The sequence below is a fragment of the Cynocephalus volans genome, chromosome 2 (genome assembly GCF_027409185.1).
Source record: "Cynocephalus volans isolate mCynVol1 chromosome 2, mCynVol1.pri, whole genome shotgun sequence".
NCBI lineage: Eukaryota > Metazoa > Chordata > Mammalia > Dermoptera > Cynocephalidae > Cynocephalus > Cynocephalus volans.
The window spans coordinates 208,316,893-208,339,180 of NC_084461.1; the positions used below are offsets into that span (position 1 = coordinate 208,316,893).

Below are 22,288 nucleotides of genomic sequence, written 5' to 3' on the forward strand. Positions count from 1 at the left end.
TTAGTTCAAGGTAAGTGTGCCTGAGGTTGCCTGGGACCCTGAAGCAGCAGGCTCCTTTTCTTCCTCCCGCTCCCTTTCCACCTCCCTCTCTGATTCCTGGGGCCCCACAGCACAGTAGTAAATAGCCTCGTCCTCAGGCTGCAGCTCAGAGATGCTCAGATAGCCCCTGTTCCTGGCCATGTCTTTGGATCCAGAGAAGCGAGGGGGGACCTTGTGGCCCTGGCTCTGGTCTGAGTGTGAGAAGTATCTCAGCAGGAACCTTGGAGAGTGGCCAGGCCTCTGCTGGTACCAGTAGACATTGTGGATGCCAACGTAATGGTCGCTGCTCAGGGTGCAGGTGAGGCGGACTGTAGTTCCCAGGGACGAGGACACGGATGGTGGCTGATGCAGCACGGGCTGAGGGTCACAACCTGGGGACACAGAAGCACATGGACCCCTGTGGCAGGGCAAGGCACTAAAAGGGGCAGGGGCTACGCACTCTGGGGGTTCCCTTACCTGTGCAGTGGGTGAGCAGCGTGAGCAAGACCAGAGTCCAGGACATGGTGCAGAACTGAGAGTTCTGCCTCCCGTGGCCACAGCTCCCAGGGCCCTCATGATCTGGGCTAGCATCCTCTCCCCTGCTCCGAGGGGGTGGGACCATGACACACCCAGTTCCTGGCCACTACCATCCCAAGCTCTCTTGGGTTTGCTGTGTCAGTTAGGGGAATGGCGCAGAGTTAGCCTTTGCGGCTCCAGCCTTGCCCCGTGGAGGCGTTTGGGGAGGAAGCACCTGCTGGAATCTCAGGGGCCAGTGCCCAAGAGGCCAACCTTCGGGCTTCAGTCCCTGAGGAGGAGTAACCTCAACCCCCCCTCAGGGAAGCTGAGCCCCACAGAAATAAGTTTCTGGTCCAAATTTAGATGCCTGGTGAACTGGGAAGAGAGGCACGTCCTCGGGGTGTGTGTGTGCGTGTGTGCGTGTGTGCGTGTGTGCGTGTGTGCGTGTGTGCGTGTGTGCGTGTGTGCGTGTGTGCGTGTGTGCGTGTGTGCGTGTGTGCGTGTGTGCGTGTGTGCGTGTGTGCGTGTGTGCGTGTGTGCGTGTGTGCGTGTGTGCGTGCGTGCGTGCGTGCGTGCGTGCGTGCGTGCGCGCGTGTGCGTGCGCGTGCGCGTGCGTGCGTGCGTGCGTGCGTGCGTGCGAGCGTGCGTGCGTGCGTGCGTGTGTGAAAACACCTGCTTCGTTCAGCAGAAAATGCTGGAGTCCCCAGAGGGAATAGGATGCTCTGTCCCCTTCCATGCTCCAGCACTGCCTTCAACCCAGCTCCTTTCCCTCTTAGAAGTAGAGTGATGGGGACTTTGAGAAAGAAGCAGCAGGGGGTCCCAGAGTCATTCCCCTCTCCACTTTGCAGCTCATTAAGCAAGCACACTTCAGCCTTTGAATAGGTAATTAAGGTAATTAAGGTTGGATGAGGTCATAAGGAAGGGCCATGACCAATACAACTAGTGTCCTTATAAAAAGGGGAAATTTGGACTGAGAGACAGACATGCAGAGAGAAGATGGTGTGAGTGACATAGAAGAAGGCAGCATGTACAATCCAAGGAGAGAGGCCTTCCCTCACAATGGCTCAGAGGGAACCAGCCCTGCCAGCACCTTGGTTTTGGACTTCTGGCCGACAGAACTGGGAAGCAATAAATTTCTGTTGTTTAAGCCACCCAGTCTGTGGTGTTTTGTTACTGCTGCCCGAGGAAACAAATACAGAAGTATCTTAGTCCATTTGGTTTGCTATAACAAAATACCAAAAATAGGGTGCTTATAAACAACAGAAATTTATTTCTCAAAGTTCTGGAGTCTGGGAAGTCCAAGATCAAGATTCAGCATCTGGTGAATCTTCCTGATTCACAGATGGCTATCTTCTTGCTATAACCTCACATGGTGGAAGGGGCAAGGGACGCCTTTTGAGCCTCCCCCCCCCCTTTTTTAAAGATGACAGGTAAGGGGATCTTAACCCTTGACTTGGTGTGATCAGCACCACGCTCTCCCAAATGAGCCACAGGCCAGCCCTTTGAGCCTGTTTTAAAGGGGCACTAATCCCATTCATGAGGGCCCCACCCCAAGACCTAATCACCTCCCAAACACTCCACCCCCTAATAACATTACCTTGGGGTTGGGATTTTAACATAGGAATTTGAGGGACACACAAACATTCAAGTCATAGCCAGAAGTAATTCCAAGATGACCCCTAAAGTTCTCTTGTCCCACAAGCTCGCAGGCTGTGACTATAGCTGAAGTGACCCCACATGCACTAGGTGGCATTTGGTGGCTGGGCATGCACCAGGATTCCTTGCCTCATGAACACATGATACGGTAAGCCCACCTCTGTCTCAGATGAGCCCCCTGCATAGTCTCGACCTGTGCCATGTCCAGCCTCTCCCTAGCAGAGAGCAGACCTTGCCCATCCAAGTCAGCTGGGCCAACTCCAGAGTCCTGGCCTTCTTTCTGCTGCCTCTCAGGCCAACAGCTCCACCTGCAGGTGAGGGGTGGGGAGGGCATCTTGACCACCCCTTGTCCAGTCATGGCTGCAACCACATCTATGACCTCTTGCTCCTCCCTTGCAGCACAGGCTGGTGGGTGATGGGGAACTAACCAGGGAGTGTTGATTCCTGGGGAATCGAACCATTGATACCATAGATCAAGCATCATGAAACATCTTTGTAAAAGCAGGAGGGACCCACGGCTGATCCCCAAAAGTCTTAGTGTGAAAGAAGCATGGTAGGAAGAGCGGAGAATTCCCTGCATCTGAGGTGAGAGCCTGGGAAGAGACAGGACGAATGTTCTCTTCGAGAAAAATCACGAGGGAGGGAATCAAACGAGGGGCATGATTTGTTTCATCTTCCTTTAACAAAGTGCCGACCGCTGTGCATGGATCAGACAGAGAGAACACAGGAAGTATTTCATAAATTTATCAACATTTGGATGGATCCACTTTTGTAAACAATAGTTTCCTGTCATGAGACTAAATAAAATCAGATTGTTTCTCATCTCAAATCCAATGAGTAATGATTAGCAAAATAGGTAAGTGTTTCCTTTTTAATTTTTTTTCACTTTGAATTTTAAACAATCACCATCATAGCTCTTTGTGTTTGTTGTATGTTCACACTATCGATCAATAAAATACATTTTAGGACATTTCTGGTGGTTATTATTATTGTTATTTTACATCGGGCCATATTTACTCATTTACATCTTCCCCCAGACCTGTGTAGGCATTGGAGGGTGTGACTCTTGGCACAGGGTGACTTTATTTGCTTTTTAACATGGCCGTTTTGATAGACATTTTGATGGATACAACAAGAAAAAATGGAGAAATCAATCCGCCAGATATTTGAACCACAGCCCCAAATTCAATCAGGCTTAGCTGTGGGCAAAGAATGTGAAAGTGATTGCACTTTCCCTTCTCTCATCAAACAATACACCAAATCAAGTTAATTTCATTAGGGCATATTAAAGGAGCTCCTAGGGAGTGATTCCCTCACTCCTTTGGGAGGACTGGAGGTCTAGACCCTCCAGAACTGCAGATTAACATTCTCTGTGATGGGCCAGGATTGCATGACACCTGACCAGTTGGAGAGGAATTTGGGGTGGCCAAATTCCTTATTGGCAAGGTGCCAATTTCCCGGTATTTAGATACTATTGGGATTTAAGGATATCTCTCTTCCTCCCTCCCTCTCTCTCTCAAGTCATTACTAAGGGTCAGGTCAACACTTCCTGCCTATGGAGGAATGAGAAACCAGGACTCTGAGCTGAGGACTAAACCTTAGAGGGTGGAGACGGAAGGAGTCTGTGGTCACCCTGAGGCCCCAGCTGGCCAGTCTCACTGATCTCGACCTTTGCCAAATGTCAGGACCTGGAATCTGAGGAATGGGTGAGTGAGATCAGCTGACGCAGGTGTTTCTCTAACCTTTGTAAACTAGATTTACAAAGTCAAATGCCTGCAATGACCAGGTAGGGAGGCGAGTTCAATAAAGAATGCTATAGGGGGTTGCATTAACTGGGAGATCCCTGCCCAGTCAGAAAGGGGAGAAGCTGCCCAGTAGAGGTCTAGAGCTCCTAACCAGGGGGGCCTCATTTTTCAATGTTTCAGGAGAAGCTGGGATTTGGGTTTCGAGGAGAGCTCTTTTTCTTTCTAACACGTATAAGTCACACTTTGAGAATCTTTGGTTAAGAGCGTGAATATCCATGGTCCCTGTCCCCATGAAAGGTAGAGTCTAGTGGGGAATGTTGTGGGAATCTAGTGGGGAAATAAATAATTACAACTACATGTTTCAATAAGTGTCATGAGAGGAAAAAAATATCTGGGAACCAATTAGGAGGTAGGTGGTCATCAAAGGCCCCCCAAGATGGGAAAAAATAGGGTGATACATGAAGGGTGGGAAGGGTGTATGGACCAGGCAGAGATGTGAGTGTGAGGGAGGGCCCTGTTTCAGGAGAGAGCCCGGTGTGTTTGGAAATAGAAGGCAAATGTGGCTGAGACCTAGACAACCAATGAGGAGAATGTCCCAAATCAGGCAGGAGAAGGGGTGAGCAAGATCCCTTGGTTTACTACAGGAGATGCCCCCTATTTGAATTGGGTGGATTGGGGTCCTGGAGCAACAGACATTCAACAGTTCTCAACTCTGTCCTACCCAGCAAAGAACCATCTCCCATCTGAATCAATGTTCAAGTGCCCAAAGATCTTGTGGGTGGAAAACTTATTGACAATGAATGAGTCTAGACCTTAATCCCATTTTCCACATAATCTTAAAAATAATTGCCTGTGATGTTTTAATATACACCGAACTTTCCTTTAGTGCAACAACCCTGTAAAAACAGAGACATATTTTTTTTAATTGTGGTAAAATACACATAACATAAAATTTACCATCTTAACCATTTTTAGGTGCACAGCTCAGCAGTGTTCAGTACATTCACGTTGTTGGGTAACTAATCCGGAACTCTTTACATTTTGCAGAACTAAAACTCTGTGCTTACTAAAAGACCCCCCATATCCCCCTCTCTCAGCCCCTGGCGACCACCACTCTACTTTCTGTCTCTCTGAATTTGACTATTCGCGGCACCTTGTATAAAAGGAATCACACAGTATTCTTCTTTTTGTGACTGTCTTATTTCACTTAGTGTCTTAGTCTGTTAGGGTTGCTTTAACAAAGTACCACAGACTGGGTGGTTTATAAACAACAGAAATTTATTTCTCACAGTTCTGGACGCTTGAAGTCTGCGATCGGGGTGCCAGTATGGTTGGGTTCTGGTGAAGCCCCAGTCTGGGTGGCAGACTTACAACTTCTTGTTGCATCCTTACATGGCAGAAGGGGCAAGAGAGGTGTCCGGCCTCCCTTTTATGAAGAAATTCCATCATGGGGGCTCCACTCTCATGACCTAGTTACCGCCCAAAGGCCCCACTTCCTAATGTCATCCATCACATTGGGGATTACGATTTCAACATATAAATTTGTGGGGACACAAACATTCAGTCCATAACACTGAGTTTAACATCTTCAAGTTTCCTCCAAGTTGTAGCATGTGTTGAATTTTCCTTCGTTTTGAGGCTGAATTGTATGTGTACACCACATTGTGTTTATCCATTCATCCGTCAATGGACACTTAAGTTGCTTCCTCCACCTTTTGGCTGTTGTGAATAACGCTGCTATGAACACAGGTGTACAAGTTAACATTGTATTTTATTTTGTTTAGTTAGAACTATGAGAAGTTGTTCCAGGAAAATCACAACAGGACAGCAAAGTTTTTGTGATACTTACCCCAAGTAGGACTGATTAATCTTCTCTTAAAAAACTATGGTTAATACACATAACTTAAAATTTACCATTGTAACCATTTTTAAGTGTACCATTCAGTGGCATAAGTACATTTACATTGTCGTGCAACCATCACCACTGTCCATCTCCAGAATGATTTATTTATTTATTTATTTATTTAGGTGGCTGGCCATAAGTGGACCCGAACCCATGACCTTGGTGTTACCAGCACCATGCTCTCCCACGTGAGCTAACTGGCCAGCCCTTATTTATCTTTTGACAGGATTTCTCAAGAAGCTGGGAGGACTGATTGGAGAAATGATCTGACAAGAACCTGGCTGGAGGAAGCTGGACGCTGCAGTCTCCACGACTTGGGGCAGCAGCTTGAGCAGGGACAAATGCAGCTCACATGTAGAAGCAGAAGCCATGGAGCTCCAGAGTCCACTCCATGGCCCAGCTGCCTCGGCCACCTCCAGGCAGCTGCATCCCTGACAGGCTGCGAGGCTCCAAGAACAGGAAAAGACGGTCTCTAGTTGCCAAGAAGAAATCGTGCACTGGCAAAGGTGGAGAGTGACTATGAGGCCCTCCAAGGACAACTCCAGACCCTGCCCAATAAGCTGTCTTATGAGGTCATGGTGCCACTTGGGCCTCTTGCCTTCATGCCAAGAAGTCTGGTTGATACCAACAAAATCACTGTGCTCCTTGGGGACAATTGGTTTTGCCAGTGCTAGTGGAGCACAGGAAGGAATGTGTAAGGAAAGTGCTGGATGACTTTAAACAGGCAATGCAAAACTTTGAATCTAAAGTTGCGTTTGTGGCGGATCCGCAGGCACTCTGTGATGGGGCGGGCAATCTTGTTGACATAAGAGAAGACATTCAAAATGACTCTGAATTAAAAAGAAAACCCTGGGGCCGAGCCAGTGGCCCACTCGGGAGAGTGCGGCGCTGGGAGCGCGACGCTCCCGCTGCGGGTTCGGATCCTATATAGGACTGGCCGGTTCACTCACTGGCTGAGTGCCGGCCACGAAAAAAGAAAAAAATAATAATAAAATAAAATAAAAAGAAAAAGAAAACCCTGAATTGCACACAAACCTCATTCAAAACCCAAAACTTCAGGTTTTGGAAGTAATGTAAAGTTCAAGGATGCTTGAATTACCAACGAGGAGCTGTGGGCGTGACTGGAAGAGCTGGAGAGGCAAGAAACGCTTCAGGGTGACCTTGATGGTCAGCCTGAGGGGGGCGTGTCACAAGTGGAGGGAACCCAGTGTCTTCAGAAGAAGAGAAAGATTGTGTCTCTGATGAGACTATGGGTCCCTCACTCAGGGAAGTTTTTATAAGGACATTTCAAAGTCAGAATTGGTGTAAGGTCAAAGACAAGGTCAAGCAGATGACTCTGAGCTTGATCCATGCCCCGACCACTGTGATGATGACAGTTTAAGAGGTGAAGATGAGTCCTTACCATCAATCTATTTTTCCCACACCCCTCAACCAAAGAAGGTCCAAATAAATACAGAAAAAATCACAACGTCAGTTTTCAGTGAAAAGAAAGAGGGGGTCAGACATAGTGGAGACTTGAGCTTGGGAAATGGCCAGTTTTCCCTGGAGTGTCCTGTTATCAGAACACCAGCAGACATTTACAGAATATTTGTTGAATCTGCAAAAGCGAAGCTTGGCCCTCGGAAGTCTGTTGTGAGGATGGGATACAGAAAGACTCTTGCAGGCAGTGGTGCTGGACAGAGACAAGCCACTGGGCACGATGACCTAATGGCTTTGTGGAATCCTGGCTGTGAAACAGTCATTTGCAGAGAGGATGACAAAGCCTCTTTGGAGAAGGAAAAAGAACCAGGAAATCCTCAACAAGAACTCTTACCCTTATCAGGAACAGTAGAGGCTTTTCCTGGAATTGTGGCAGAAAAAGAATTTATTACCTCCATCCCTGACACCACGCCTGGCTGCTGCTCCTCGAGGGTCACCTGCCTCTACAGAAGGAAAAGATGCTGTCTCAGAAGAGCCAGAAGAAACTCCAAAGAGGATTTCAAAGTTCAAAGCCTCCGGACTGAATATGAGATGCTAGGTCCTGCCGTGATATTGTTAAATAAAATTTACTGAAGCCCATTTTTTTTTGACTAAGTTCCTGCACTAGGCCCCAAAAGACCAGACTGAAAACAAAAATGGAATCACCCCTGCTAAATTCCACGTCACTTACGTTGTGGTCTGACCTTCTGAGAAGTCAGGAGAAAGAGATAACAGCCAATTTCCTAAACGGGCCAATTTAAATCTCCAATAGGCATGATAACGAAGTTCCCTCTGCTTTAATCCTTACACAAAAGAGACAGCCTGCAGTAACCTGGTGCTAACTCGTCAGTTATTTTTCTACTGTTCTGTCTCCCAGTCCCCACTTTACAAGGAAAGTATCTTCGAAATGACAAATCCACTTTTCCTTCTGTGTTTCTGCTTTCTTCAGCCTTTCCTGTCTATAAATTCTTCGTTATTTGTAATAAACTTTGGAGCACTTCTCTGACTCTGTTGATGGTGTTTCCTGGGTTGAGACTCACATTTGGCTCCCAATAAACTTTACAAAATTATTTCTGCCTCGGCAGCCTTAATTTTGGTCGATGATATGCATGTGTGTTCCTGAAAGCCAAGAGTGGTCGTTCGGCACGTGCATTCAAGGTGACTCCACTGCACCTGGGACGAGGCATCCTAGGTGAACTCTAACTGCAAATTCTACTTGCTTCTCATCAGTGCTATGAAAAGAATTAAAATACATTTTGCACATCTTAATATTTGGATTTTATTGTTAATTTTCTTACATGGTTTTAGCTTCTTTGTGTTTGCCTTGTATGCAGTTGTAATATTTGTAGTTACTTTATTTTACTTAATTTTATTTTTGGTGGCAGCCAGTACAGGGATCAAACCCTGGACCTTGGTGCTATCAGCACCATGCTCTAACCAAGTGAGCTAACCAGCCAGCCCAACGTCACTTTAAATAATTGATACAATTGGTATCGACTGAAAGAGAAAAATTGTTCTGAGCTTGGTCTGGGACAGAATCTTTTGACATGCTGGACCTTTGACCCAGGTGCATAACTAAATGCCAGAAAGGTTTTCTTAACACCAACAGCAACCCAGGGTCTGTGCTTACCTTTGTGGTTGCATATCTCCTGGGACTGCATCTCCCTGCCACTGTGGAGGTGGAGTTTCCATACTGGGACCCAGCTGGAGAGAGGACCAGCAGGGAAAAAATAAAAACAGGGGATTTCCCCCACTCTCTCTGTCCCCCAGGATACTTCTTTCTGGACTGGACTCCACTGTCTCCCAGTAGATAGGAAAAATCTAAGAAGGAGGCCGTGAAGGGAAACTATCTGTGGACAGGCTGCCCATGGAGAAGCAGAGATTGCCCCAGCCCCAAGTCTCCTGGGCTCTGCTCACCACAGCTGCGGTGAGTCAGCAACATGCCAGGATGTGCCATGATATGACGGTTGGTGCTTGTACAGATCTCTGTGGAAAACAGAGGAGGGTCAGTTTAAAATATAGACATGCAAATCTTCTGATATTCAGCAAAGGACTGAAGTAAAACCCAGAGGTAGTGGTCTTAATGTCAGTCTTGTCGTACTGTAGTTCCTGGGCCAGAACCCTAGAGGGACCCTGAGCCACAGCTACAGTTCAGGAGGTGCAGAAGAGAGGAGAGGGGCTAAGTTGGAGCAGGCTGAGCCCACAGCTCTGAAGGGAGGGAGGAACATTCCCAAGACCTCACAGCTGGGTGGGGGGTGAGGCCCCCCTGCCTCTTCTCCACTCTCCCATCCCCAGGTCTGCTCCCTCTTCCCTGGTTCTTTACTCCACAGTCCTCCAGCCCAGATCCTTGGGGTGGAACCCTCCACATTTGCTGCCTCCTCTGGCCCTGGCAAGAAATATGTGACTGGTGTGAGGGGGCGTGGAGGACAGTGGGAAGAGTCAGGAATTTTCATGAGGAACTCTGCAGGAATCTGAGCTGCCGAGAGAGCCCAGAGCCTCATGCGGATTCCCCTGTTGAGTGCCCAGCCTCGCCCCCATCAAGACAGAGCCTACGGAGGAGCCCCCCACTGAGCCCAGATCCATGAGGGCCTCTCAACAGGGTTGAGTGATGCTGCCTCCCCATTGGACACTCCCTGCTTGTCACTGATCTTGCCACCCATGGTCACAGAAGAGATGAAGAATTTGAAATATCAGCCCTCCAGCCTGAGCCTCCCACATTCTGCAGGGCCCCCTTCTGCTCTGAGCTGGTCCACTGGCAGATTAGGGCTGTAGGAGGCCTCTTTGCCTCCATTTGCTTATCCCAGGAATACACTGAAGGGATCCAGAAGGTACCACAGTAACATAAGGATTATTTTGAACTGAAGACATTTGAGAATCAACAAAGGCAGGAAGAGGCTTTCTGTGAACTCCCCTTATCTGACTAAAAACAGATCTCCCCCCAAAAGAAATGACTCAATTTTCATAAATGCCCTCCCTGGGAGTTTTATCAGCTGGGGAGGAGATTAGAAGTTGACACCATACCCAAGCAGACATTGTCACAAACTCTTATGTTGCCCACCTGTTTTCTTAAGGGCCCGTTTGTGTTTCTTAAAATTCATTTGAATTCCCGAAAGTGGCCTTTCTCCCCCTTGCTTTACTCTGTTAAGATGGTATATAAACTCTAAAATCTCACCAGTTTGGGGGTATTCACTTCTTCCTGTGATGCCCTTGTGCACATTAAATTAAAACTCAATACATTTGTATGCCTGTATGCCTTTTCTCCTGTTAGTTTATTTCACAGGCTCCCCAGCCACTGAACCTAAGAGGTGAGAGAAACAGTTTTCCTTTCCCCAATATGCCTTGGATGATGTTGAAAAAACACTGTAATGGAGAGGGCAGTGCACAGAGGAGTTCCATAATAAAGTGGAAGTGGTTTATGCAGGGTCATGCCACCTGGGGAGCACAAGAAGGAGATACTCACAAGTAAGGAGTCTCTTTTCCTCTAGGACTGACTTTGGAATTGTGTGAGGAGCTTCTAGATTCTACCATTATTTGGAGAGTGCCCTATAAACAGCTCTCAACCAACCAACCAAGAGCTGCTTGACTTATGAATGGCAGTCCGAAGGTGAACAGACAACATCCTGTTTGGAAGGCCATGACTCTAATTGAAGGAGGTAAGAATAAATCAGCTGAGCGGACTGAATTGCATGCTGTTTTCCTGCCAGTAGTGGAAGAATTGAGCAGTGGTAAAATCACCTATGTTTGGGTTTTTTAGTGACTCATGACTAGTGACCAAGGGAATGGAAACCTGGCTTATTGAAGGGATGCCTATATGGAAATCACTATGGGAATTTGAGGGGTGCATTAAAGTAGGACATGTCAGTGCCTATCAGAGAAGAATCCACTCACAGGTTCAGAAGGTGATTGGAATTGATAAGCAGATGTTCCAGTGTGCTCTCCTAAGGTGGCTACCTGGGTCCATGGAATGAGGGATGTGGGGACACAGCAGCAGTGCTGAGATGGGCTGAATCTAGACATACCCTTTTGCACCTTCTGAGGCACAAAATGCCAACAAGAACGGTTCTGTCTGCCAGCAAAGGAGACAGACTACCGATGGCTATGGGGCAGATTCCCTGGTGGGAAGGCCCTGAACATAGCTGGCAAATGAGACTGATGCCCGTAGCCCTGGGGGTTACAAACAGATCTTGAGAGACTGACTCTGGATTGGGCTTTGCCGACCTTGTAGAAGATGCAAATGCTCAGAGTGCTATAGAAAAACCAGAACACAAGCTATTGCACCACTTTAGAGGTTGACAGTCATTTCTTTAGACCAAGGAACATACTTTATAGCCCATAGTTCCAACAATGGGCAGAGATATCCTTCTCAGAGTAATAGTTTTGATAGTTACACGGAATGGGTAATTGAAAGATTGGTCGTCTAAGATGAGGGAGGGTAGGGCTGGCTAGTTAGCTCAGTTCCTTAAAGTGCAGCTTTATAATACCAAGGTCAGGGGTTCGGATCCCCTTACCCACCAGTCACCAAAACCAAACTAAAATGGGGAAGGTATAGGCAAGAAGGGCTGGCTTACACATCTTTACAAGAATGTGCTTACACTCAACACAAGGAGGGTAAGGAAACGCCCCCCTAGATAGATTCCTCTGTTTTTCTGTTGGGTCTAGGGAAGAGGGGGTGGAGGAGGATGCCAGTGTGACCATGTAATCTTGCCAGGGGGCAACACTGGTAGGATGACTACACTTTCTTTCTTCTCCGCATCACCTTGACTTTTTTTTTCCCTGCATGATGCTGTGGTCACAGGACCAGGGCTGCAACTACAAATGCTGGAAGCAGAGATGATTCCTAAGCAAGAAACTATATTTTCAAGGGCCAGCCCGTGGCTCACTCGGGAGAGTGTGGTGCTGATAGCACCAAGGCCGCGGGTTCGGATCCCTGTATAGGGATGGCTGGTTGGCTCACTGGCTGAGCGTGGTGCTGACAACACCAAGTCAAGGGTTGAGATCCCCTTACCGGTCATCTTTAAAAAAAAAAAAAAAGAAACTATATTTTCAGACCTTTATGTCAGAATTCCTAAGGGCCTGATGGGATGGGTTGTGCCTTCATGTTATCTGGCAAAATTGTGTTTAAAAGTGAATGCAGCTGTGTTGTCTGGTGGTAAAACAGCTAACAGTTTTGCACCTTTGCACCTATGTAACCTTACCTTATCTGAATGGGAGTGGGCTGAGGGGGAGGCACTTGCTACACAATACTGTTGCCTGCAGTCTAGACCAGCACAGTGGCCAGACTAATGTCCCTTCCAAAGGAATAAAAATTTTGGCATAACCAGAGAGAAGGAGGAATAATCGCTGAGGGTAAAGGAATGAATAAATGGGTTATGTCATGAGGGAGATCCAATATTACATTAATACCTCGAAAGGCTCAGAGCAAGAGAAGATATTGTCTCTTAGCTCAGTTATACCAGAGGTCTGAAAGGGTGAAGCTACGCTTACCAAGACCGCTCCAGCTTTCGGAAATAAAAGACTGAATAGAAGGCTGCAAGCCTGAGTGGCCTTACCCTGGGAGATATTCTAGTCATATGATATGATGATGAAATGGACTAATTATTAATGAGTGAATGAGAGTCTAGCAATGTGGCAGTATCTTTTGACCTTTATGATCCTTTTGCTGCAAGGGATCGATGGTCAAAGACCAAGGGGCAAACTGTGGCATAATAAAAAGTAAATATTTGGTCTTTGTCTCTAGTTCCTGGCACAGAGCTCCTAAAATACCTGTAAATTCCTGAGTGATAGGGGAGCAGGAGTGTCTTGTTCTCCTGGCACACAGCTCCTAAAACTTGGAATATCTAGAGTAATTAATGTTTTTTTGTATGCTCATGAGATGACTGGTGGCGGGGAACCCTAGATAGCTTCTGGATGGAGCTGGTGGCTAGAAAGACCAAGGTGTGATTAGAGGGTTGGAACTCTTAGTCCCACCAGCCTCCTAAGGGGAGGAAAGAGGGGCTGGTGATTCAGTTAATCGCCAATGGCTAATGATTTTATCAATCATGCTTACATAATGCACCCTCCATAAAAACAACCTAAATGACAGGGTCTGGAGAGCTTCCAAACTGGTGAATAGTTTGAAGGAGCTGGAAGGGTGACATGTCCAGAGACACATACCTTGCCCTATGCATCTCATCCATCTGGCTGTTCCTGAGTTGTATCTTTCACAATAAACCAGTAATAGGAAGTAAAGCACTTTCCTGAGTTTTGTGAGATGTTCTAGCAAATTATCAAACCTAAGGAGAGGGTTGTGGGAACCCCCAGTTTATAGCCATTTAGTCAGAAGTACAGGTGGAAACCTGGGAACTGAGACTGGCAGTGTGGGTGGGGCGGGGGCAGGCTTGTGGATTGAGCACTTAAACCTGTAGAGTCTGACACTAGCTCCAGGTAGTTAGTGTCAGGATTGAATTGTAGCACACCCAGTAGGTGTCCAGAGAGTTAGAGAACCGATTGTTGGTGGGTAAAAACACCCCAGGAATTCCTAGAAATATATTAATGCCTTTGCTGTGTGTGATATGTCTTCATATAATGTTTTCATTCATAATTATGGTTAACATTTAAAATGTTGTATGTTACAGAAATAGTCAAATTTCCTTGTCAATTGCATTATTTTTATGATGAACGCTCATTAGATCTTTAACCACTATTACCATTTTAAGTCTTTTGTCATCACGGTTGTTTTACTCCAATGCTTTCTGGAAAACTCTTGCAATCAGCTATAGGCCAAAGTGCTTCTTCTTCAAAAAGAGACTGTGTCAGAGACCCAAGGAAAGGCCTGGGACAGGTACTCTGGGGTATAGGCTCTTGATGGGCCTCTGATGGCTTAAATAACTTGGAGTCCCCCATTGGACTGAGCCAGGATCTCCAGAACTGTACTTGAGAAACTCACGGGTTCATGAATCTGTTAACCCAAGATCAAGCAGAACAAGAGTTAAGTACATGGGACTGAGTAGATAAACTGGAAGCTGGATCTGCCCCCAGAAATTTGGGCACCATGTGCTGCTCAACTAACAGGCTGAGAAGGGGGTCGTTGGTCATGTTCTATTTCTTTACCTGGGTTATTAGTCACATAAGAGAGTTCACTTGGTGAAAACTTCTTAAACCATACTCTTGTGGTTTGTGCACTTTTCTGTGCATGTGTTAAACTTTAGTACAACGTTTCCAGAACTCATACTGCTGCGTGGACTCCTCCTAAACCAAGTGACTTGGGCTTTAGTAGTGTCTCAAGCCCCCAAGTGATTCTACCATGATTCTTAATGCCCCGGAGACTGATGCCTGGGTTCCTGCCCAACTCTGAAGTCACATGCACCCCACATCTCCCCCACAAAATGGGGTGCTGGGAGAACATCCCCAACAGAGCTCCATGTGGGATAGCAGTTGCCGGCTAGAAGGAATGGAAGATCACCTAATTTTGCTCTTACTGACTGGCTGTGCTCAGAATATTGCACACTTCTACACCATCACCCACATCATGAGGGGTTCCTAATGTTTACCACTTTCATGGGTTTAAAATTTTTTTTGGTGTTATTACCATTAAGGTCATGCACTGGGCCTTTTCCTGTGAGCCCTTCAACGATGCCTTCTGTGAGTTGCCTGTGCATCTGTTTGTATATATTTCTATTAGATCCTCTCTCCTTCTCTTGATTGGTGATTTTTTCATTTTCTAGACTTTAACCACATGCCTTGTAAATATCTTTTCCCAGTTTATAATCCAGCATTTATCATTGCCTCTGTTACCTTTTAGAATGCGAATTTTTAGTTTGATAGTGAATATCAAATTTGTTTCACCTCTGCTTAGTGCTGTGCTTAAGCAGTCTCCTTCCCCCACCCCAAGATTTTACAAAAAAGGTTCTCTTGAATATTATTCATTACCTTTCTAGCTTTATTATAATTCCATTTGTGTTGTTTTCTTAATGATGTGAGGTATGGAATCCAGCTTTCTGTTTCTTCCTACAGAGAATAAATTTTAACAATACCATTGATAAATCACCTTTTTTCCCACTGGTTTTCAGGGTACTGCATTTTATACCAAGAATCTATGTGAAAATTCTATTTCCCCAAGAGCTCCCTGGTCCTGATATTAAGACAGTGCTACACCAACTTAAGGCCACAGTTGGTGCTTGAAACCCCAAGGCACCTGCCTTAGGGAAAGAGTGGCTGACACTTGATGACTTCAAGGGAAATCTATGGGCCTTGTCTGGCCACCTCAGTGGACATCATCCTTCCCAGCTGTCTCCCCTCCCTCCTGCCCAAGACACCTCGGGCGTAGGTGTGTTTTAGTCCGTTTTGTGTTGCTATAACAGAAATACCTGAGACTGGGTAATTTATAAAGGAAAGAGGTTTATTTGGCTTACGATTCTGGGACAGCTGCATCTGGCATGGGCCAGACTGCTTCTACTCATGGTGGAAAGTGGCAGGCAGCCGGCGGGTACAAGCAGATCACATGATGAGAGGAAGCAAGAGAGAGAGAGGAGAGGAGAGGGGAGGGGAGGGGAGGAGAGAGAGAGAACGAGGAGGTGCCAGGGTCCTTTAAACAATCAGCTCTCACGGGAACTAACAGAGTGAGAACTAACTCATTAATCCCCCCTCCCCCAGGGAGAGCATTAATCCATTCATGAGGGATCCGCCCCCATGACTCAATCAGTTTCCAACACTGCCACATTGGAGATCAAACTTCCGCATGAGTTTGGAGGGGACAACACATCCAAACTCCATCAAGGGGTGAACCACAGTTACTCTCTCTGAACTCATCTATTTAAAAATGTCACTGGGATCTACAACTTCTCCCTCCTGGCCCTTCTGTTACCTGCACCAAGTTCACCTGTCCTTTAGCCAGAAATAAAGGACTCAAGAGTCTGATGTTGATGCAAGGTTTGGAAGCTTTTATCATCAGGCACCTGAGGAGACAGTCAAAGTAAAACTGCCTCAAAGGCTCAGGAGCCTCAGCAAGGGTTTTTAAAGGAAAAAGCATGGGAAACAAAAGGGGAAGGTTATTCCTGTCAGGAGGCTGCTATGTGCAATCTTGCAGACTCCAGGCTTTTATTATCTCATGGTCAGTCTTGTAACTCTTCAACTTATTCTTGGGACGCAAGCATTGTCTGGCTCCCACAACCTGGATGCTGTCTTGTTCTTGGAAGCTGTGATTTCAAAAGAAGAATGGTTAGTTTTTCAAGTTATTGATTAGCACTTATTATCTTGCTTTTCCCAAGCACTAAGTTCTGCAATGTTCTCTCATGAGCTATGCTGTGAACCAAAGTTACAAAAAGACTTCTTTATGGCTACCATTCTGCTTAAAGCTGTATTTTACAAAATGGCTCCTCTAAGTCTAATTATCTATGACTATTTGCCATGGTGGACTCTTACACTTCCTTAACAGCCCTTCTTCCACTGTAAACAAGAAAGGGTGGACTCTTACCATCCCCCATCTAGATTTTCCCAAGGGGCACCTCTAAACACAGCCTGCTGTGGGAAAATAAATTCGGGCAAGGTAAGTGCATACAGAGGAAGAGGAGACAATGGGACAGTGTGGAACTCTAGGGCCTGGGGCTGGGGGAGGAGAGGGACCTGCAGGGCTTGTGTAGGAACAAGGGGCTGAGGTGGCCACAGTAGGACTAGGTCAGTCAGTTCATTCATTTTGCAAATATTTAACCAGAGAATAAACCAGACAAAAGTTCTCTGCCATGGCGGAGTTTACATTCTAGCATGGGAGCCAGATAATAAATAATAAGAGAATAAGTAAAATACAGTATATGAAATATTAGAAGGTGATACAGGCATGAAACAATAGAACCAAATCTGCAAGCTTGGTTGCAGTTGTAACTCTGGGTGCTGTTGCAGTCGTTAGGACCTCTTTGCTCTGCCCCATCCTTGTAGGGATGGCAGGAACACCACACAGCAGTGCTCTAGAGAGCCCAAGGTCTGTCTCTGGAGGTCTGTCTCTGGTTTTGGGGTGGACTCTGCTCCTATCACTCAACCTGGGTCTCCTGGAGATGCATTCTGAGCAGGTGGCCCTCATTCCTGGTCCCCTTTGATGGGGCAGGGCCTAAGCTGCACCAGTTAGCCCCACCCACCAGAAAATCAAGGAGTGACTCATCTGGTGCTACCTGCTACAGGGCCACGTGGTGGCCAGGAACATGCCCCTGGGGGGAAGGGAGAGAGCCTCCCCTTCCCCGTTGGTGACTTCCTGCAATAGCTGCCTTTCCGCACAGGGCTGGGGCTGGAGGAGTGTCGGAAAGCAGGAAAGGACAACCCTGCAAGGTCTTTCTGCTTCTGCTGCGCTGTTCTTTTTCCCCTTTTCAGTCAATCTAACTTGAAACATTGTTACTTTATTATTGATGGATCTTGGACCAGTGCCATTGTGCACACAATAAGCACAAATTAGCTGTCCGCCTTGTCTTCCACTCCAGCACCAAGCCCCTCCCCGCTTCCCTTTACAAGAAGCCTCTGACTTCTGCAAAACAGAACCCTCCCCGCTTCCCTTTACAAGAAGCCTCTGACTTCTGCAAAACAGAAACCCTTTTGCTTCTGCAAGGGTGCAGTTCTCCACCCTCGGGCATAGCTTCGGCATTAACATAATGCCCCTCCTTGATGGTATCAGCCAGCCCTTGGTGCCCTATGTAAGCTCTCTCACCCCCACATCTGAGGCTGCCCGCCACTTTGAGCACGGCCCAGCAGATTTTCTTTTCCTTTAATAAAGCTTGATTGGTACCTGGGGTCTCGGTTCACTTTCTTTCAATTATATTTTAAAATCTGGTAAGGTGATTATGCCTTTATTACTCTTGTGTTTCCTGACCTATATTTTTTATTCCATAAACTTAAATTATAATTAGTTTAATTAACAAGAACAACAAAAACAACTTTTAAGTTAAGAAAACTTTTAAATCATAAACTAATTAGTGAAGATTGGCTCTTGACAGAATCCTCTTTGGCCATCCAAGAGTGTGTAATGAATTTCCTTTTGTTTTACTCTTCATGGAGTTTCTGCACATTTATCACTAGGTTTTATCCTAAGTATTTTAAGGGGCCAGAGGCAGGAGAGTGGTTTCCAATGTATACACACAGTCTGTGGTATCCTATTGAGTAAAAGGTTGGTGCCAGTATGCACCAGACTGAGACATTTGCATCACTCATTGTTCTGTTGTTTTCAATTACTTTGGAGATTTTGAGGTCCCTTATCCCTTCTTGGCTAAGACTGACTTGTATCTCTGATGTTTATTGCATTGACCAGAGCTTTAAGGACAGGGAGATGCTGGTGGTGTACAAGGCACTATAATCATGGCCGAACACAGATGTGAAGATGATGCGTAATTGAATCCAATGAACAGAGAGTATCTGATCCTAAAAGAATGGTGAAGGAAATTAGCTGGAGCCCAAGTTTGTGAAGTTTCCATCTGCCTGGGGCCTTGGGTTCCCACAGGAAGTTACAGTGAAAGCTGACAAGCCTGTGGTCCAGCACAGACTTCACAGTCTGTGGCGTGTTCCTTCTCATCAAATGACTCTCCAAGTTTAATCTCCTAAATAAGCAGATGTGGTACAATCCTCTGATAGGGCTGGTTTCATGCAGGGCTCAGACTGATGCTTGTTTCCTGTTGGCATTTGTGAATCCCTGGGTCTATCCTCACCCCGACCTCTTGAGCCCCCATTACACACCTGAGAAGTCTCTGCAGACAGTGAGTACACCTTCCATTTTGATTTCTCTACCTCAAAAAGTAACTCTTTTTTTCCGGAAAAGCAAATAAACTTGGGGGCCAGTTTGAGGCATCTCCCTCCAGAAGCTTATCTAAACTCCTCTGAATATTAAATAGGCTGCAGCCCCAATGGCAGAGCAACATATACTGGAAGCCCAGATGTAGACAGGTGTGTAAAACCCTCCTGCTCTGGGACCCTGGAGGAAGGAAGATTGGGTATATAATAGCCCGCTCCAAAAGCCGAGCTCTAAGAGGCAAACAGAGGCCTTTGAGAGACCTATGGGGCTCTTGCCCTCCACTCCCTTCTCCTGGTTCAGACATTGCTCCCCAACCCAACTGTCATCCCCATGTCCCTGCCTACACTGAGTGTTCCACTAAGGGCGCCGGGCCACAGACAGCCCAATGGAAGTCCTTCTTGGGTTGTTTTGTGCAGTGGATGGAGAGAGGGTGTACGGGTGTGAGCCTTGAGCTGCTTTGGCCATGGAAGAGTGGATAACCCGAGGCTCCAGCCCCTGCAGGCTTCACAGCTCTCAAGGTCCTGGGCTTCTGCTTCCATTTTGTGAGCTCTCCTAGATCCTGCCCAATAAATCCTCTCCATGGCCTGATCTCATTTGACTTATGTTTCTGTCACTTATTAGTATCTTAACTAATCCAAGCCCAAAGGCTTTGTTGGGAGTGACCTGGTTCCAGACAATGGCCCCAGGGATATGGAGCAAGATGCAAGTGGTGGGGACAGGTAACTTCAGGACACCTATGGGAACTGCAGGGAGACAAATCTTATTTACTTTCTCAGAGGGAAATGGACTGGATCAGTACATTTGCAAGTCATCCCTGTACTAGTGGTTCTCAGAGGTCAAGGAGCTTACCTCTTTGAGGTCTGCAATTTACCTGGCTTCCTCACCGTCTTAGAATTACTTGCGAGAACCCACAATTAAAAGGAAAAACCAAACCAAACCCTGATGCCCGCTATTCTAGTGTGACTTCTAGTATTTGTCACTTGCTAGCTCAGGTCTCAGAGACCCCTAGGGCTCAGTTTTTTATTTCACGTGTAGTCATCAAGTATCTGCTGTATGATAAATCCTATCGTGTATTATGCAGAACCGTTATAGATTCTATCTACAAATACGTTTTTATTCTCAGAAGTGTAGATCTGTCATCTACTTTTAGGGTCTTGGGATGAACAAAGTATGTAAGAACACCCTTGACAAAGGTAATGACGTCGGGAAGAGGATTCCTGCAAGAGGATACTGCATGTGGGCCTGACCAGTGGAGAAAGTGATGCAGCACGCAAACCCTCGGCAGGATCTTAGGAGGAAATGAGAAGGTAGCAAAGCCGCTGACTTGGCGCCTGGCCCGGGGCAGAAGTCAGCAGCTGCTTCCACCAGTCACGTGACGCCCTCAGGGAGAGGAGCCCGCGCTCTCTAGAGAGCACTGTGCAGAGAGGGCGTGTTGCAGATCTCTCCCGGGGGCTGGGTGACCGAATCCAAAGTTAAACGTGTAGTAGTGACTAGGAGCTGGTCCTCCGAGAAGAACCGTCTACGAGCCCTGGTTCTCATGCTGAGCCTGGGACTTTTCTCAAATGTTGAGACTCTTGTCTTCATACCCCACCGGAACCCTTCCCAGACTCTTGGCGCCCCTTGGGAGTCCTCCGGCTCCCTTCCTCAGCCCCTCCAACACATTGCTGCTGGCCACCCGGCCTCCCGAGCGCACCTCACATCACCCAGCCCCGCCGACTTCTAGGCCCACGTGGCTGATTTGAGCCCCGAAGAACAGCCAGCGCTTCCCGCCCGGTTGGCCACCCACGTGACCAGCCAGAGGCAGGCAGCCGCCCCCCCCCACGTGACCAACCTGAGGCGGGCAGTCCCCCCACGTGACCAACCTGAGGCGGGCAGTCCCCCCACGTGACCAGCCTGAGGAGGGCAGTACCCCCCCACATGACCAGCCTGAGGCGGGCAGCCCCCCCCACGTGACCAGAGTGAGGCGGGCAGCCCCCCCCATGTGACCAGCCTGAGGAGGGCAGTCCCCCCCACCCACGTGACCAGTCTGAGGAGGGCAGCCCCCCCCACGTGACCAGCCTGAGGAGGGCTGTCCCCCCACGTGACCAGCCTGAGGAGGGCAGTCCCCCCCCACGTGACCAGCCTGAGCAGGGCAGTCCCCCCTCCCCCACGTGACCAGAGTGAGGCGGGCAGCCCCCCCCACGTGACCAGCCTGAGGAGGGCAGCCCCCCCCACGTGACCAGCCTGAGGAGGGCAGCCCCCCCCACGTGACCAGCCTGAGGAGGGCAGTCCCCCCACGTGACCAGCCTGAGGAGGGCAGTCCCCCCCCCACGTGACCAGCCTGAGCAGGGCAGTCCCCCCACCCACGTGACCAGCCTGAGGCGGGCAGTCCCCCCCACGTGACCAGCCTCAGAGTGGGGAACCTCCTCAACGTGACCCCGTGTGAGGTAGCAGACACCTCTTCAACCATGTGACCTGGTGCCCGGTTGAGGCGCTGGCGTCTGGAACGAGCAGGTTGGGGGCCTTCCCCGAGTCTTCCGCGTTGGGCTCCTAGAGCCGGTTATTGTTCTCCTGGGTCTCCTTCCTTGGCTGCGCCTGGTCTTTGGGATTGTCATGGGCGTCAAACGGCGGAACTCTAGCTCAGGGTTGGCGTTGGACCCAGGCGTTAAGGACGCCAGGATTCCGAAGCCGAGTGACACCTCGCTCCTTGCTGTGCCCTCCTCGTCTCACACTGCGTGGAAGTCAGCCATGCAGGATGCATAGGTAGGGGAACTCCGCGTGGTCACTAGGTGGCCGTCCAGCAATTAATGCTTTAACTGGTGAGCCGGGATGTGTCCAGTGGAAGGGACTGCAGTAGTGAGTGCAATGTATCAGGCATTTAGGAAAGCATGGCGAAATAAGAACATGGGATAGATATTGCTCAGCTTGATTGGCGCCATAGCAAAAGATAAAGGCCAGGCCTAACTGCCCATTGAAAGCCAGTCTCAGGGTCTCCTTTGTAGCCTACTAAGAGGCCTTCGTTTTCTGCAGGGGGAGAGCAGAGAAAGCTAAGGATTGAGGCCGGAACTCAATCTTCAGAGAAGTCGAGTTCCGAAGAAGGTTAAACTCCCAACCTGGCGGGCCTGCTATGCGGAAGTCAGGGCTTTGGTTGGGAAAACTTGAACACTGACATATTGATAGTGTTACCTGGGTTGAGGGCCCTAAAATATTAAATTTATTGATTTTCCTGAACCTACTGAGCCTGCAAAAGTGGGCTAACCCACCCAATTAGGA

At 47.8% G+C, this 22,288-nt stretch overlaps 1 protein-coding gene and 1 pseudogene across 1 annotated transcript; one reads left to right on the plus strand and one right to left on the minus strand.

Moving 5' to 3' along the window:
* Positions 1–541, minus strand: LOC134370799 (immunoglobulin iota chain-like). Its single transcript, XM_063087758.1, has 2 exons — positions 496–541; positions 1–410 (listed from the first exon to the last, which is right to left on the minus strand). The coding sequence occupies exons 1-2, from the start codon at positions 539–541 to the stop codon at positions 1–3; spliced, it is 456 nt and encodes a 151-aa protein (XP_062943828.1).
* A 164-nt stretch (positions 542–705) lies between these two features.
* LOC134370801 (unconventional prefoldin RPB5 interactor-like) lies at positions 706–21,778 on the plus strand (annotated as a pseudogene).
* The last annotated feature ends 510 nt before the right edge of the window (positions 21,779–22,288 follow it).